Below are 17,115 nucleotides of genomic sequence, written 5' to 3'. Positions count from 1 at the left end.
ATAGGGGAATTCATTTGTAAAAATAGACTTCTCAACTTTTTAATTAACATATGTCCTCGTTCGGACGGACAGAAATAAAGGTAGAGAGAAGGATGGACAGAAATGAAGGTAGAGAGAAGGATTGACTTGGTTCGATACCTTGGCCTTGGATCCCAAGGTGAAGAGAGAAGGATGGACAAACGCACTAACATGCAATTCGAGAGGTCCTAAGCAGGTAGAGCATAATCAAGCAGCCAAGGGGAAGGACAAGAATATGATGTTCAGCACGCATGCATGTCACAAGCATTTGCAAACCCCGGTCAAGTTCGAATTGCGTGATAATTCATGGTGAAAAACGATAGTTTACCGTTATAACTAACACTATATGATTAATTAAGATCCTCTAACACAATATTGAATCCCCATATAATAACTATTGATTATAAGATAAATCTAGGACAACAACTTCGGAAGCATATCACTAAAGAAATTTTTTTTTCTTTTCATTTTTATAAGTGCAATTATTTAATAGATTTTTGGACGGAACCTGACAAAATAAACTACTTTTGGAGCACGAAAATTAACCTTGAGGCCCATTAATGACACAAAAAACGTTAAAGACACAACTTAATAATTTCGTTAACCTTATGTTTTGTGATAATAAATATATAAAAAAAACCATTTAAGGAAAAAGGTTTAAATGATGTGGACATTTTTTCGGTTTAATGTTTAGCCACGTCCTCCATTTTAAGAACTAGTGGAAAACAAGTATCTATTCTATCCCTTCTTTTGTTAGTCACTCCTATAAATACGTAATGATCGATGTGCTAGAAGAAAGTATAATTTCAAGTACAAACACTATGGAGTTGGAGGAATTGGAAGAACAAGAGCCAGTGAGTCCAAATGGCCAGTACTTCAGTAGCAATGTGATATCTCTATCGGTTCTTGCTGTTTGGGAATTTGAGATTCCATTCGATCCTGAGTCTCAAACAATATCGTTGCTTATTAAGAACGTCTTCCTCCCCATCAGCCCTCGTTTCTCCTCTATCATGGTAAGCTCTCTCTCTCTCTCTCTCTCTCTCTCTCTCTCTCTATTATTTTATTTTATTTTATTTTCTCGTTTAAGCAAACTAATAATTAGAGAAAAGAAGAGCACTAATAACCACTACTAGAAAAGCTCCATATAAGCCACGGAATGCTAATGGCCAAGCTTTTTTTTTTTTTTTTTTTTTTGAAAAACAAATCATAACATTGCATTAACGGATAAGCATAACATCATTAGTGAGAATGGGAGACAACCATTCAGGTCCATCTTCCATCCAAACTATAAGGTCCGAAATAGAAAGTGCAAACCGTGCAAGGCTATGAGCTGCGCGATTACAAGTACGAGGTCGAAATTGACAAAACAACTATGAAAAGAATTAGCCAAAAGCTGAATTTCATTTACTAAGACTCCTTCGTAGCCCAAATTTGCATCACATTGGAAAGCCATCCGTATTGCTGCTTGTGCATCTGACTCTAGGTATATATGTTTCAATCCCAAGTCCATAGCAAGTTGTAGGCCAAATCTGATTGCGAATAATTCAGTAACATTGGGCGTAAACATGCCACACACTGGTTTGGCTGCTGCTGCAATCAACTCTCCACGGTCATCTCTAATAACAACTCCCAGCCCTCTAACACTATCGTCTGTCTTTAGAGCCCCGTCCACATTAATTTTAAAAAACTGAAAAGGAGGCCTCTCCCAATTCACCACCAGGTTGCTTCCTTCTTGAGTCGAGCGTAAAGACGTGCAATTCGCTTGATAGAATTCTTCTGCCATCTCCTCACGAGCTGCAGGACAGTCCCATAAAGCATGTAGTACCATTTCTGGTGACCTCCATAGAAATACTTTCTCACTTCTCACTTCTTTTATATCTCTTTGCGATATAATCTTTAAGGGAGATTCACTATTATACCCAATATGGGGGCCCAAATTATAAAAATACCCTATATAAAATGGACTTTAGAAACACACCCAAAGCCCATTTACAACATAACAAAAAAGCTTTTAACTTCTTATAAATTACAAAACTGCCATCAATTTCTTAAAACAAGCCCAACCCCAAAATCTCATAAAAATACCCAAAGCACTCAATAGGGCATCAAAGTAATTTAATAATCAATATTAAATTCAATAAAGCTAGCTATCATTTTTTGGGTTTTTTTTGGGTTTGTTTATAGGAATTCAATTGTGTAGGGTTTATTTATAATATTAGTGCTAGAAATGGGTATATCACTAAATATCTCAATCTTTAATTACCTTTTTTTGTAGAACCTAGTTTGCATTTTTCCCGTATAATTATATAATACTTGTATTATACATGTAGGTAAGTACTTTTTTATATAAAAAAAATACTTCTACTTTCTGTACATGACTCAAAGACTCAGAAAAATATATTATTTTTAAAAATTAAATGTACAATACACGTAATCTTCATGTTTAATATAAGTGTTTTTTTACAAACTTTTCAATAATAGGGAAAAATTCATGTACGTATAATTGTCACATATTATTGAATAAAAATTATATATTTTTTAAATTTTAAATAAATAATATTACAATATTATATAGTGACCTATATTTTTGAGAACTTGAGCAATAGTTTATTTGGAAACAGGTTGAAAATAATGGAAAGAAAGAGTGGAAAAGGGTGGAAGTGAAGCTTGAAGACCACGTTTACACCCCTACTTTCCCTTCCGGCCTGTCGCTTGAATCATACGACAAGTATTTTGACGACTATATTTCAAAGCTATTAACAGAAAGATTTCCACAAGGCAAACCACTATGGGAAATTCATATTATCAACTACCCAACTAGCAATGCAGCTGCTAATGTAATCTTCAAGTTACACCACGCGCTTGGAGATGGTTACTCTCTCATGGGTGCCCTGATTTCTTCTATGCAAAGGGCTGACAACCCTTCTCTTCCCTTAACTTTTCCTTCACGGAAGCGATCCGAATCAAAGAGAGAAAATTTTGTGACTAAAACTTTCTCAGGTTTCTGCAACACCATTTCAGACTTGTGGTCGGGCACTTTAAAGACCATGAACGGAGATGTTCTAACACCAATCAGGTCTGGTAATGATGCAATTGAATTTCGGCCAGCAACTGTGTCAACTATGACGTTCTCTCTTGATCAAATCAAATCCATCAAGGACAAGCTTGGAGTGGTAAGATGAATCAACTATACTCGGATTTTGTCTGAGGAATGTTATATATACGCAATTATATTTCTCTCTCATACTTCATTTACTTAAGGCACAGCCCGCTCTGACTTTAGAGTAGTCACGTGCTCTGATTTTTTATTGTAGAAATGTCAGTTAGACTTCTGCCTCAGTTTTAATTTGTTACCTTCAAGAAAAATTTAAGAGAAATGTCATTTTAATTTTTCAAATTCCATGATTTGTCATCTGACTTTAACACAATCCAATTTTCCATCCATTTTTAAGGGTATTTTAGTCTTTACATTTTCAAGAAAAAAGTGACATCTCCCTTTCTCCAACCCCACTGCCCCCAAAACACATCGCACATGACCCCTTCCCCCCTCCTCCCTCTCTCTCTCTCTCTCTCTCTCTCTCTCTCTCTCTCTCTGAGCATGTATAAACAATTTTATAGTGTTCATTGAGCATGGAAATGGAAAAATACCAAAAAGAAAAAAGAAAAAGGTGGACTCGATTAGGGTGGGCTGAGGAAATTTGTGTGTGAAAGGCAGGTGTTTCATGGTAGATAGAGAAGGAGGAAGGGCCTGTGAAAAGGGCAGGGGGATTGGATTTCAAAGTGAGTGGGGTTGGTTGAAGCCGCTAGTGGCACAGGGGAGAGGGAAGGTGATATTTTTTTTTTTTCAATTTTAATTGTTTAAAAGATATAAAAAAATTATAATGATTTTTCTATTTTTAAAATACCCTTGAAAATGGAAAGACTAAAATACATTTAAAATGTATGAAAAATTGGATGGTGTTAAAGTCAGATGAAAAATTGTGGATTTTGAAAAATTAAAGTGATATTTCTCTTAAATTTTTCTTTAAGGTGACAAATTGGATAAACCTAGGACATTACATTCTAATTAGGAAATAAAGCATCCTTATAAAGTTGGAAAAGCTGTTACTATTTAAGTGGGAAATAAAGTATTGTTTGAGTGGGAAGTCATTTAAAAAATAAATAAATTATGCATTTTTTGCATCTTTAAAATAAGTCACGTAATTTGAAAAATGAATCAGTAAATATGGTAGTCCACATGCAATTCTCAATTTGGTTTTTTTAACTCTTGCATACTCATCTAGATAGTACTAATACTAGAGCGTATTTTAGTGGCTCATTGTGTCCATAGTTGACGTTTTGGAGTAGTACGTATTACCGTAAAAAACATGATTGTTGTGTCTTGATATCAAACTAAATCTACTTATTTGTTCATTATATACAATGTAATCTACCTTTTCACTTACTATACAGACTGTAAATGATGTTCTGACCGGGATGATCTTCTTCGGAACTCGACTGTACATGCAAGAGATGAACCAAAGTTCAAGCAAAGCAGATTGTACAGCAATGGTGTTGCTCAACACAAGGATCATGGGGGATTATGTGCCAATTGAGGAGATGATCAAACCCAACAGCAAGGCGCCATGGGGAAATCGTTTTACATTCATGCATGTACCCATACCCAAGTTAATTGGACTCTCAAATGCGTTGGACTTTATCTGGAACGCACACAAAATAATAAAGAGAAAGAGAAACTCCCTCGCTGCTTATTTCAATAGTAGGCTATTGGAGATTGTGCACAAATTTGGAAGCCATGAGGTTAGTAAATTTAAAGTGAAGACTACACCATGAAATCCTTTAGCCACTATGCCGGCACGGGACAGCACGGCACGACCTGATTAATTTGAACCTCTTCAATCTCCTTCGGAGCTCAAACTTACAAATTTTTATTATTTAGTAGTGTTAACATGTTGCTAGTTTTGCAGGCATGCGGGAAATACATTCATCGCACATTGAAGAACTCGAGCATGATAATCTCAAATTTGATTGGACCTGCGGAACAAATGTCCTTAGCTAATCATCCAATAAAAGGTTTCTACTTTTTGGTCGGTGGTGGACCTCTGGTATGTCACAGATTGTTATGAATCTTACGTAAAAATTTAACTTCTATAGAACATAAGTTCCCTCCTATTTAGTCAGTAAAAACTTAGCTTAATTGGTTAAATTCTTTCAATTCTACCCATATAGGCAGACGTTCGAAGCCCTCAGACACCCATCAAATATTTGTGCAAACCACCACTCCCCCAATAGTTTGTTTAAATAAATAAATAAATTACCATAAATGGTTCAACAGTAAAAAAAATAATAATTAAGAATTAATGAACCTTCTTTTGTACTTTTCAAGTTCAATTTGTATTGTTAATTTTTTCCATTACGAAATTTAGAACTAATGTAACATTCCTTACATGGATGGTTCTGCAGAGCTTTGAAATAACCATTATAAGTTACATGGGGAAAGTGAGGGTCGCCTTCAATATGGAAAAAGGTGTCATAGATCCACAAAAGTTGAAGTCGTGCATGGAAAATGCCTTGCAAATGATACTCAACGACTCGTACAAACATATGTCGCTTAACATTTAAGATGCTGGCTGGCATGCTGCACATGTCCAAGTTCCACCACTATTTTAAATAAAAAGGCTTTATTTTCCAGCATTGTTGTTAAAGTGCAAATTTGTTCTTCGAATATTTTTGTTCGGGTGATGAGGTGCTAAATCGTGGAATAACTCAAATGCATGCAGTTTTCTTAGCGTATTTGTTGCGTGCATTTTCTTCACTTTTGCTTAGGGGTGTGTAAGATCCAATCTAAATTTATCGATCTAATTTAATCTAATTTAAATCAGTTTCAATGATTTGAAGGATTGAATTAGATCCTTAATTTTTAAAACTTATATAATTGGATCAAATGATGAATTTGCTTGTGAGAATCCAATCCACTCTAGTTACTTTCATACTTATTTTACTCGAGTAGGTAATTGTAATTGAGAAAGACATTAACATTTTAAGTAATTTGATGGATTTCAAGATGCTTGATTACAAGATGTTGGATTGTTTTTGTCTAATTTCTTTTTGTTTTGTTTTGCTTAGAGCTATGACTTTCATGTTCCCCTATAGGATAATCTATTTTGTTCCTAGCTAGTAATATTCCCCAAGGTGCTGGTGTCAAAAACTAAAATAGGGCTTCTTTACACACGCCCACATTCCGTACAACCAGGCCATGAAAGTCTCAGCCAACAAACTACAGCTGCTTTTGTGTAATCTGATAGTTTTTTTTTTTTTGGTGAAGAAACGGGCTAATGCCCAACTAAGAAATTAAATAATGGCTCGAGGCCTACAAATTTTAAGTAAATTTTTATTAAGAAATGAACTAATACTGTCAGGAGGGTCCTGAAAAGTTGACAAACCCAATTCAAGACATGAACCCAATTCAGCTAGTTTATCCGCTATCATGTTGCATTCACGATATACATGATGAATAGAACAAACCCAACTTTTATTTATATAATCCTGGCATCCCCACAACATAGTAGCAATAGGATGAAAGTCTTCCACATTTTTGTTAAGCAGGTGTACCGCGGTCGCTGAGTCAAACTCAAGCAGGTGTAATATGATAGTTACTCAAGGATAATGTACAGTTCGAACCAAAAAAAAAAAAACAAAAGTTAAGTACAATAAAAACCAATACCAATTACCCTCAATCAATATTTATTTATTTATTTGTTAGATTGGAGGAAATAAGCTTCACTACCAGTGTGGAACAATTATTATTATTTTGGGATTTATGTGATGACTAAAAAACAAAGGGGCCCAGTCCAAACAAAAACTAGTCATTAAGGCTTACACAGATAACATTGGGCTTAAACAGGCCGACAAGATAATCGGAAACAGTATAAATAACATACGGGGTTGGCCCAGGTTTGGTTCAATTCAATCAAATATGAAACTTTGTTAGTGTAAAAATATAACCAAACCACTCGAATTTATTTCATTTGATCAGTCCGAATGGGACTGACAATGTGTTGCCCAGCTTTAATTTTGTTGTTTTCATCTATAGCCACTTAAACTATACGGAACCTGGTTACCCACCTCTGGTTTTGATAATCCAGAATTGGATTTCTAACAGCATTTTGCCACCTCATGTGTTACATCCATCGGTATCTAAATAATAAAAATAAATAAAATAGACAAACTTTTGGTCTATCCTTTCACGTGTGTTCCATAGCCTTTAATATGTTGAAAAGGTAAATGGTCATTTCTCATATAATAGTATTATATTAAGATGGGTTAATTTCGATTTAGTATCCTCAACTCTTACCTTTAAACCACATTTGTCTCTGCACTCTCAATTTTAACGATTACATATCATATGCAATTTGGTTCCGGTATTAACTTCGACATCAAAATTTCGGTTAATTGTTTTCATGGCAAGCATGGATCTCACATGTTCACTTATTTCAATGTCAATTGAAGAGTATTTTCAAGTAATTGGTGTTTTCCAACCATGAAGAACATATTACACGCATTAATACCGAACTATTTTTAAACAGAATACCTTTCAATTGATATTAAAAGAAGTGAGTAGATGGAACTCAAACCTGTCATACAAGCAATTAACGGAAATTTTAACGATGAAGTTAATGCCATAACCAAATTACACAAAATTGAAAAGTTTTATGTAATTATTAAAATTTAAAGAGCAGGAGTAAATATGCCTTAAAGTAAGAGTTCAGGTAATAAATTAAAATGAACCCTAAATTAAATGCCCAACAAACAAAAAACAAAAAAAAAAACCAAATAATTTGGACCAAAACAGTAACCGAACACAATGCCTGAGACGTCAGCACCTGTCGAAACTGTAGCCCCAAATCTAATAATGACGAAATCTCATCTCCTGATTGGTCCTCCCACTTAACTTCGTCCCCAAGTATTATACCCTGCCCTACCAAATCATTTTCAAACTTACAACAGTGCCAATCTCACGTCACCTAGTCCAGAAAAATCGAGAGACAAAAATATCTCAGCCCGGCCGTGGGTCCCCGCCAAAACAGAACCACCATAACTGATTTTCAAAAAGCGTAGCTCCAAGGAAACTACGTCCTCTCTCTCTCTCTCTCTCTCTCTCTCTCTCTCTCTCTCAAGGTCGGTGCTGAAACACTCTCAAATTGCAGGGAGCCCCACTTTCGTGTGACCCAAACTGAATGGCTCGGAGCTGGGATGACCAAGAAGGCGACTGTAACAGTGGCAAAACCTTCACCGCCTTTGAACGCTCTTTCAAGATTTTTATCGAACACCTTGTCGGCAAAACTTTTCGACCTTCTTATATAACGCTCCCCAAGCTCTCAATCCCCATTTTCACCTGCCACACCCACCTCTCTCTCTCTCTCTCTCTCTCTCTCACCCAGAAGTCGGTTTGCTGCCATTTACAAATAATATTAATTTCGTTCTATGAACCCAAAAGACGAGTGCTACCCAAAGTCTCCACCTACTTCAGCTGAATTGGACCCGGAGAATCCGCTTCGACCCGAAATGTCAGAACCGTTGCTGGGTTCTCAGTCAATTCCTTCGTTTAGTTCTCCTCTGATGGAATTTGAAGCCTTTTGTGCTCTAAACCCATCGGAGTCTTCTTGGTCCTCTGGTGCTTTCGAGTTTGATGAGAAAGCTCCAACTGCAACGTATTCGTTTATGGACGCTGGTGGCGCGGAGCACGTGGCCGTCCCGCAGCCTCTTGAATGTCTACAGGACAGTCCGGTTCCGCCGTTTCTGTCCAAGACTTTCGATCTGGTCGACGACCCGTCGCTTGATTCCATCATATCGTGGGGTTCCGGCGGCAACAGCTTCGTGGTGTGGGACCCATTGGAGTTTTCCAGGCTCGTCTTGCCGAGGAATTTCAAGCACAACAATTTCTCAAGTTTTGTCCGGCAACTTAATACTTATGTGGGTATTTGCAGCCTGTATTGGCTGCCGCTATGATCTGTATGTAATAAATGTTGTTGTTTTGTTGTTCTCTTTTTTGTTTTTTTATTTGGTTTTTTTTTTATTATTTATGATGATGCTGTTTATCGTCTAAATTGGGTTTGATGAGTCTAATTCTGTAGAGATGTAGTCATGTATCTGAGGCCATTAGTATTGTATCTTTTAAACTCAGCATGTAAGACTTTGAAGGAGGTGATGGCTTTGTATCCTTAACTCCCAATTTTTTGTATTGAAGAGATTCATATGTAATTGACCAAAACTAAATAAAAGAGGGTTCATTTTTATGTAAACAGTTTCTTGTCGTGAAATGCTTGGGAATTTGTTTCTCTTTTTCATTAATGGTTTACACAGGTGAAGTGATAGACATTTGTTCTTGATAATGATATGTATTATGGTTTCTGTGGTTCTAGAAGATGTATGTGTTGGAATGATCTCTACCATTTTTTACCTTGAAGTTTGAATTTCTCAGGATAATATATAACAGTTTTGTAAGATTTGAATCTATCATGAAACTTAGTATAGAGAATCTAATGGGAATCATAAAGGTTCTTTCATTGATTTCGTAGTTAGGACTGGAGGCTTACTTGTACGAAAAGAACATCCTCGTCTTTTGCAGGTAGAATTCAGGTTCCTATTGTTTAGATCTCGCTATATTATCATCTCAACTGCTCCCCTCCTCCCAACCACCACTTGTTAATGCTTCAAGAAGCTTTTCTCTATTTGTTTTTGGTGATTTGCAGATTGCGTAGCGAGGTTCAGCTCCTCATATGAATGAAAGTTGATGGATTAAAATTGTCTTGTGTGATCATTTGTGTACTACTTGAATAATTATATCTATCTTTTGATTTCTGTACTGTTTCGTTTCCATTCATTATTGAAATTCTTTGGGTACTGTGTTCAGGGGTTTCGCAAGGTTGATACGGATAAGTGGGAGTTTGCGAATGAAGCTTTCAAAAGGGGCAAAAGACATTTGTTGAAGAAGATCCAGAGGCGCAAGTCACCTCAATCACTGCAGGTTGGGCCTTCTGCTGAAGCAGGGAGGTCCGGACTGGAAGGTGACATTGAGACTTTGAGGAAAGAGAGAAGTATGTTAATGCAGGAAGTTGATGATCTGCAGCAGCAACAGCGGGGTACAGTTCACCATATGAAAGTAGTGAACGAGAGGCTTCAGTATGCGGAGCAGAGACAGAAGCAGATGGTTTCTTTCTTGTCCAAGTTGCTTCAAAACCCAGCATTCTTAGCCCGCCTTCAACAGAAGACAGGACAGAAAGGTATAGACTCTCCAAGGATGAAGAGGAAATTTGTTAAGCAGCATCAGCATGAACTAGGTAAATCAGATTCTTGTATACAAGGGCAGATTGTGAAGTACCAACCTGCTTGGAGAAATCTCTCTGCAGTCCCAGATGTGAATCCAGTAGTTCCTATTGAACAATCTCCTGATAATCTTTCACAAGTTATGGCAGGAAAACTGGGTTTGGTTGCAGAAAGCAAGCCATATCAATTTGTGGATGTAGCATCAGATGAGTTAAATTTATCAGCTGAACCAGCAGTAACGCTAGGGTTTATCAAAACACCAGAGCAAGAAGGAGAAGGGGCGTCAAGCATGGGAGCTGAAGATCCATTTCAAAAAGGGAAGAGTGTTCTGAGCCCACAACAGGAGCTTAATCCCGAGTATTATGTCTCTTTCCAGGAGGATTTTGGGAAGAATAAGATGTTTCCGGAACTTTTCTCTCCAGGGATCGATGGCATGATTAAACAAGAAGATATATGGAGCATGGGTTTTGATGTCAGTGCTGGTATGTCAAGTTCTAGCAATGAGTTATGGAGTAACACGGTCAACTATGATGTGCCAGAGATAGGAGTGACAAGCGGATTGTTAGATATCTGGGATATAGGTCCCCTGCATGCAGCAGGAGGGTCAGGCATTGATAAGTGGCCAGCTGATGAATCTGCATTTGATGAGCCTGATAGTCAAGCAGGCCAGCTGAAAGTCGATACATCTAAACGTATTGATCCATAGGGGCTGCATTTGCTTCTCCATTTGCTGCCCTTGCGGATCTTAGTCATTTTTAGTTGCAGCGGTCTATTATTTGGACGAGATATTAATGAATATATTCAGTTGATATGAATATTATCAGCTTTTATTCCTTCATCTTTGATATCCTTTCTGACTGTTATTTATTTTATAGGTTGCATTTCTTCTAATTCTAAGCTGCATTGATCTTATAGTCCTGTTGCTAACAGATAGTTTTGAGCTATGAACACTGCAGGTCGTAACCCTTGCGAAGGGCAGCGCGTTTCTGTTGGGGAAACATGGTCATGCATGCTCAATTGCCCTTTCCAGCTACAAAAATTCCAGCAAGATGAACTTATATGATAGGTACAATAGATAGAAACTACTGGATTAGTTTAGTCTGTTGAATTAATTTATTCTTATTCTTCTTTTGGGTTTCCCAACTTTTGACGTTTCCATTTTAGCTTCAATCTTCTGGACTTTCATCATTTCTTCAGTTGGGGCGTGAATATATACAGCGAAGAAGACAAAGTAAAGATTGATGAGCGGGGTTGCGTTGGCGTATCCGAATCCACCTTCTGCCATTCCTCCACCAATTGGCATTTGGAGCAGCATTATTGGGTTTGGACTCAGAATGTCAATTTTTATTAGTTAAACAATCATTATTCAATAAAGGGAGAAGAGGAAGTTCAGACTTCAAAGTAGAACGCTTTTCTTTTTGGGGTGATAAGCCATATTCATCAAGAGGCGTGTGTGACATATGCAGTAATACTTGTTCAAAGAGACGTTGGAGCAACCGTCAACTGCTCAGGCGTGGTTGACGGTGAGCTTTGTATAGTATGGTGGTCCTCAGAATCACTTGGTTAAAGTTCGTTGTTTCTGGGATAAGCAAGAATATTTGTTTTCTCTGTAAGTTGAACACTGAACAGGTACCATTGGCATCAAAAATAGCAAAAACTCAGTTGAACAGTATGTGCTATAATCCAACCATAGAATAGTTCGTATTCAGTTCAGTGTAGCGTAGCAAGCGAACATTTCTGAAATATGACTAACGAGAAAATAAAATAAGAAACATAACCATTGTGCCATTACAGGCCACCAACAACAACACATTAGGTAAATATATGTTTCAGTAGCAAAGGAAAGCTTCTCTAACAATTGCTGATGTGGTAAGTAATTGAAACTCATGGGTGGGAAGAGACTGGAAAACGGAACGATTAGCTCAACACTAAATTATATGGTGTCACTTTTGCACATGAAAATGATAACAGCACAACAGATGTAACTCATGCTAGGCATGCAACTAAATATATAATAAGTCAAACCTATGAAAGATGGGAAAGAACAAAATTCCGAGCTCCTTAGATCCCTACCACCTTTTGACTTTCAATCCTTGCAAGCATTGGCCCAAAGGCAAAAGCCGATGCCAGCAAGAGAGTAAACATGAATTGTTCCCGGCGCAGCCTGCTTATCCAAAAAGAATTACTCAGCACCCTCCTCCTGCCTTTTCGATGCATGCTCATTACCCTCCTCACTCGTTCCAGCTTCACGGCGTTCCCTTTTAGCTTTTTTAGATTTCTTAGGCACAAGCATGTCTTGAAATTTTGGTGCACGCTCATTACTCTCGTGTTTCATTCTAGCCTCACGGCGCTCCCTTTTAACTCCCTTGGTTTTGCTAGGCACAAATGTGTCTCCAACCTTTGTGTGATAATACACCGTGTCTCCAATCTACACCCACAAATTTTGTTAACAAAAAAAGATTTACACATATTAGACAAAAATAAATTAGTCAGACAAATGCCATCCAAAACAAGCCACCTTTGAAACGTCAGACATCCTTACAAATTATGTACACTGAAACTTAAAAAAGTCCGGCAGCTGTGTAGTGAGAGAGATGCAAAGCTCTCCACCACGCATCTTTGCCCATGAGACCAAAGGGTAACCTTTTAGACAGGGAACTGCTGCTAAATGAAAGAATTTATTTTCGCCATTTACCTTTTGGTTCGGGATGTTGATTTTCCCAACCTTGCCACGCAGTGTGTCCTGTTTAATATTTTTGTCCTGGTAAAGTAATAATAGGAATTGTGTTACAGGCATGTCAAAGGCAAAAGAAACAACAGAGATAAGAAGAAGATTTAGAAATCAAACCTTCCTAGGCTGATTTTTGGCTTCTCTCATTGCTTCTTTCCTTAGGCTTTCATTAGGAAGACGATGCCGACGAACTACTAAATCCATGGAGGGGCCAACTTCAACAAGTTCCATTCTTGGAACTACTGTACCAGACTTTTTCAGTCGCAGCGCACAAAGAGTAAGGACCACTTTGTTTGAAGATATAGCTGTACATACATATACACGATCTAAACCAGCAAGATTTAATTTCTCTACAACCTGCACATATCATTTTTATGCATCTATTAATATCCCTCTAAAATTCAAAAGCAAATAATGTGCAAATGGCAGCAGAGATTAACCTCTCCTCGCAACAGATCAAGCAAAACTTCCTTCAAATGTTTCAGCTCTCCTGCATTCTCAAATCCTTCTCCTATAAAGCAAATGAAAGGTTTCGATCCCACACGTGGTGCTAGTTTCTTGTCATATGTAAATGATTCCATGCGTTTATAATTTTCAACCCCAACCTCCACAAGATCATATATATGGTGATCATAAGTTCTCCCTATTACAAGATTGTCAGGCCGTTTCTTTGAGTGAGAACCAAACTGTATAATAAGAACAATGAAAAAAAAAAATTAAAAATATGTTAAAGAAAAAAACACAAGTAGAGAAACGAGCATCATTGGCATTCCAAAATCTTGGATGAAGGTAAAAATGCTTTCAAATTTTAATTCTGACAAATAATCAAACAAGAACAACGTTCCCTACATAAGCAATCAAAGCTCATCAAATTATTGTGCGAAAGATATAATAGAATTAATATGCAAGTTCATTCATATGCTCTTCTGTGTAAATGGCAATCTTTTATACAGAAAGCCAGAAAATCCACAAGTATCAGACACAAGCAGGCAGCTAAAGCAAAAATAAAAGACAATTCAAAATTTCTTTTAATCCCATAAAGTAAGATTATTTTCTTTGCAGTTACATTTTTTGGAAAATATCTGTGTTACTCTACTTTCTTGTCATGAAAGTTTCCCTAACAAAATTATTCTCTTTGCAATACAAATAGTTCATGGGTGCTTTGCTTTTATTCTGTATTCTTTTACGAATTCAGAGTCTGCAATTTCCAAACATGCCTAAAACTAGTTGGTTCACGTACCAAATCCATCAGAACTGTCACAAGAATAAAAGAGGCAGGTCCATATTAGAAACATAAACTGAGCGAACTCCACAAATTCCATGCTACAAGTAAAAGCAATCAATTTGAGAATGGATTGTACAATAAAAATAAGCACCATCACAAGCCAAATTCGAGAGAACCGCAAAATCAATACACTACACAACACACACACACAAACACAGTCACTGCTCAAAGAAAGAAATAGAAAGCGTGCTTCAGCTTCCAAAAAACATTCATTAATAGTAACAATTAAGAATGTAAAATTAAACAAATGCCACAACACTATCAAAACCCAATTATCCCCCATAACTCAAAATAGAAAACACTTGCACAATACATATATGGGAGAAGCAAAATTCTGAGTTGGTTTTGTACTCACAACGAAAATGCTGCAATCGGTTTTTTGAGAAAAGAACTCGAGGGAAGTTTCACCGCCACTTTCAAAAGGGCTAATATCCTCATTTCTGCGGCTGAATTTCACAGCACTGTCCTTCTTCAAATGATAAAGGTCAGACAATACCGAATTCACCACATTGCTCGTCTTTCTGCCGTGAAGTATCAGCGTCTTCTTCCCGGTCTCAACCTTCAAATGATCAAAAACCCAATTGAAAAAACAATAACAAAGTTGAAAAGATCTTAACTTTCGCTTTTGGACATGGGAAATTTGTTATTTTCCCGAGAAACAAACACATATGGAACTTACGATCTTTGGGGCGCGTTTCTCTAGCTCCCTTCTGGCCTTTCCTTTCTGTGGAGTTTTCACTGTCAACATGGTTGGCTGCAAACACTAAAACCTCTGAAAAACCAGTTGCAGGATTTTGGAAGGGAAGCTAGGGTTTTATTCCAAAGACCGACTATGGACTGATGCCTTTAGGGTTTTGTGGGCCCATTCTGGACTTTGAACATTTGCTGCTGTTCCTGGCCTTTTTTGGGCCCACCCAATTTTTCCTTTTGTAACCCAACCCAAGCCCAAACTCCCTCATGTTTTTTTGTCTATTCCATAATCCATTCATGCTTTTTAATAATTTACTAACGAACTATTTTTTCTAAAAATAATAATAAGAAGTAAAAGGGAGGCAGATGGCCTCCAATTTTTTAAAAATATTTTGTTATTTCCAGTTTTGGAATATTATAAAATTGGGTGTCTTGAGTGATTGAGTGTATCTGTTCCTTTTATACTTTTGTAATTCCAGTTATTATTTATATTTTGTTCTTAATTATATATATTTTTCATATACTACTTTTTACTTTTTTTTTCCCTTTACAAATAAGTTGTCACTTTTTTTTTTTCTTTCTTAAATGCTAATAATTTGGGGTTATTTGAATATTTAATCATAAGGTCTTCCGGTTTATATACGTAACTTTAAAATTATAAATAAATATAAAATAAAAAAAAAGTGGCCCATTATTACACACCTTCACATGCATGGGTGGATAAATCAGGAAATAAAAAACTTAACTAGTTTAGAAGAAAGATAATTAATTTTGCTTAATTAATATAAAACTAAAGCCACCTAATTTTACCAAAAGGACATCCAACAACCCTAAAATTACTACATGTGGCATTGTGCTTAACTGTCAAATACAGTTTATTTAATTATAAACCAAAACTTAAAACTGTCAAAACGACATAACATTCCCACAAAACACAACACAAAACGACACTACTCAAATTTAATCACTTCAAAAACTGGTTTCGCGCAACCTTTCATATCCCACTGCAAACCTACAAACTATTCTCCAAAAATGAAGCCGATGAGCAGCGGCGACGACGAGCAACGACGACGACCAGAAACGAAGACGACGAGCAACGGCGACGACGACCAACGATCACGAGCAACGACCACTGACGACGAGCAATGACCACCGACGACGACTGAAGCTAAACTGTAAGAAAATGAATTAGTACTCTCTTCGATTTTAGGTTTTACACCGACGACGGTTTCAGTACTGTTTCTTCCTTTTGGTTTCTGGTTGTTTGTAGCAGATTTTGACCAGAAACTGCAATGCAGTTTCTGGTTCCATAATTCAATTTCAGAGTGCTTTTTGCTAGGGTTTATGGGAATGTTATAACTGCTCGTGAAGTTAAACGTGTTTTGATATTAGTTTCAGTACTGTTTTTGCCTTTTGGTTTCTTTTCACATCAAATTTTGAGCAGCAGTTTCTGGTTGTTTGTTGCAGATTTTGACCACAAACTGCAGTGCATATCACAAAATGGAACAAGAAATGTCACCACAAAAGAATGAAGCTGAAAACCAACCAAAGCGCAGAATCAAAACGATGGCTCAAAAGATTAAACACAAGCCAAAGCCAAACTATGATCGGAAAGCAAAGCACCCGGACTATGTCCAATTTCGGTGCAATGCCTATGCTTTCAACAACATCATTAGAGACATAAAGGACAAGCTCAATGAAAGGCAGAAGAAGCTTCTCAAGAAAACCCCTTTCTGGAACTTGATCAAGCTGTTTTACCACCAAAGAATTGACATGAATAACATGAATAAGTCGGACCTTGACTTAGTACAGCTGCTCAAGACATTTGATCCGGATACAAAGTCCTTCAAATTTGGAACCAAATCATTCCAAATCACAGGCAATGCAGTGACACAGATTCTAGGACTGCCAAATGAAGGCAAATCTGTCAAACTTGTCAATGATAGGTACACTGCTACCTTCAGAACAAGGCACTTTGGAGAAAAAGGAAAACCATCAAAAAACCAGGTAGAAGCAGAATTACAAAAGACAATTGCCTTGGCAAACCAACCGAAGAAAGAAAAGG

The 17,115-nt window shown here is 37.0% G+C and overlaps 3 protein-coding genes across 4 annotated transcripts; 2 read left to right on the top strand and 1 right to left on the bottom strand.

The window, feature by feature from the left end:
• The first annotated feature begins 746 nt into the window (after window positions 1-746).
• On the top strand, window positions 747-5,926 carry LOC117635056 (O-acyltransferase WSD1-like). The gene is made up of 5 exons (XM_034369383.1): window positions 747-1,031; window positions 2,640-3,191; window positions 4,471-4,818; window positions 4,986-5,123; window positions 5,482-5,926. Exons 1-5 carry the CDS (start codon window positions 795-797, stop codon window positions 5,638-5,640), a joined length of 1,434 nt encoding a protein of 477 aa, XP_034225274.1. The 5' UTR covers window positions 747-794; the 3' UTR covers window positions 5,641-5,926.
• A 2,240-nt stretch (window positions 5,927-8,166) lies between these two features.
• On the top strand, window positions 8,167-12,019 carry LOC117634109 (heat stress transcription factor A-3). 2 transcript variants are annotated; one of them, XM_034368034.1, is made up of 3 exons: window positions 8,167-8,991; window positions 9,932-11,410; window positions 11,542-12,019. In XM_034368034.1, exons 1-2 carry the CDS (start codon window positions 8,503-8,505, stop codon window positions 11,048-11,050), a joined length of 1,608 nt encoding a protein of 535 aa, XP_034223925.1. In that variant the 5' UTR covers window positions 8,167-8,502; the 3' UTR covers window positions 11,051-11,410; window positions 11,542-12,019. The 2 variants fall into 2 exon arrangements, with proteins under 2 accessions (XP_034223925.1, XP_034223924.1); XM_034368033.1 differs by having other exon boundaries at window positions 11,509-12,019.
• Window positions 12,020-12,104: 85 nt separating this feature from the next.
• Window positions 12,105-15,166, bottom strand: LOC117634110 (ribosome production factor 2 homolog). Its single transcript, XM_034368035.1, has 6 exons — window positions 15,040-15,166; window positions 14,716-14,919; window positions 13,516-13,761; window positions 13,193-13,432; window positions 13,040-13,105; window positions 12,105-12,772 (listed from the first exon to the last, which is right to left on the bottom strand). The coding sequence occupies exons 1-6, from the start codon at window positions 15,106-15,108 to the stop codon at window positions 12,527-12,529; spliced, it is 1,071 nt and encodes a 356-aa protein (XP_034223926.1). The 5' UTR covers window positions 15,109-15,166; the 3' UTR covers window positions 12,105-12,526.
• Between the last annotated feature and the right edge of the window lie 1,949 nt (window positions 15,167-17,115).

The sequence above is a fragment of the Prunus dulcis genome, chromosome 7, assembly GCF_902201215.1.
Source record: "Prunus dulcis chromosome 7, ALMONDv2, whole genome shotgun sequence".
Classification (NCBI taxonomy): Eukaryota; Viridiplantae; Streptophyta; class Magnoliopsida; order Rosales; family Rosaceae; genus Prunus; species Prunus dulcis.
This window is presented reverse-complemented; position numbering and strand designations above follow the sequence as displayed.

What these genes read in the sequence shown, in the direction of transcription:
- LOC117634110 (XM_034368035.1), bottom strand. Translation starts at nt 15,108, where the DNA reads ATGTTGACAGTGAAAACTCCACAGAAAGGAAAGGCCAGAAGGGAGCTA. An exon ending in CCGATTGCAGCATTTTCGTT is followed by an intron (nt 13,762 to 14,715) that starts GTGAGTACAAAA and finishes CTTATTATACAG; the next exon opens with TTTGGTTCTCACTCAAAGAA. An exon ending in TCAACATCCCGAACCAAAAG is followed by an intron (nt 12,773 to 13,039) that starts GTAAATGGCGAA and finishes TTGTGGGTGTAG; the next exon opens with ATTGGAGACACGGTGTATTA.
- LOC117634109 (XM_034368034.1), top strand. Translation starts at nt 8,503, where the DNA reads ATGAACCCAAAAGACGAGTGCTACCCAAAGTCTCCACCTACTTCAGCT. An exon ending in TCCGGCAACTTAATACTTAT is followed by an intron (nt 8,992 to 9,931) that starts GTGGGTATTTGC and finishes TACTGTGTTCAG; the next exon opens with GGGTTTCGCAAGGTTGATAC.
- LOC117635056 (XM_034369383.1), top strand. Translation starts at nt 795, where the DNA reads ATGATCGATGTGCTAGAAGAAAGTATAATTTCAAGTACAAACACTATG. An exon ending in TCAAGGACAAGCTTGGAGTG is followed by an intron (nt 3,192 to 4,470) that starts GTAAGATGAATC and finishes CTTACTATACAG; the next exon opens with ACTGTAAATGATGTTCTGAC. An exon ending in TGGTCGGTGGTGGACCTCTG is followed by an intron (nt 5,124 to 5,481) that starts GTATGTCACAGA and finishes ATGGTTCTGCAG; the next exon opens with AGCTTTGAAATAACCATTAT.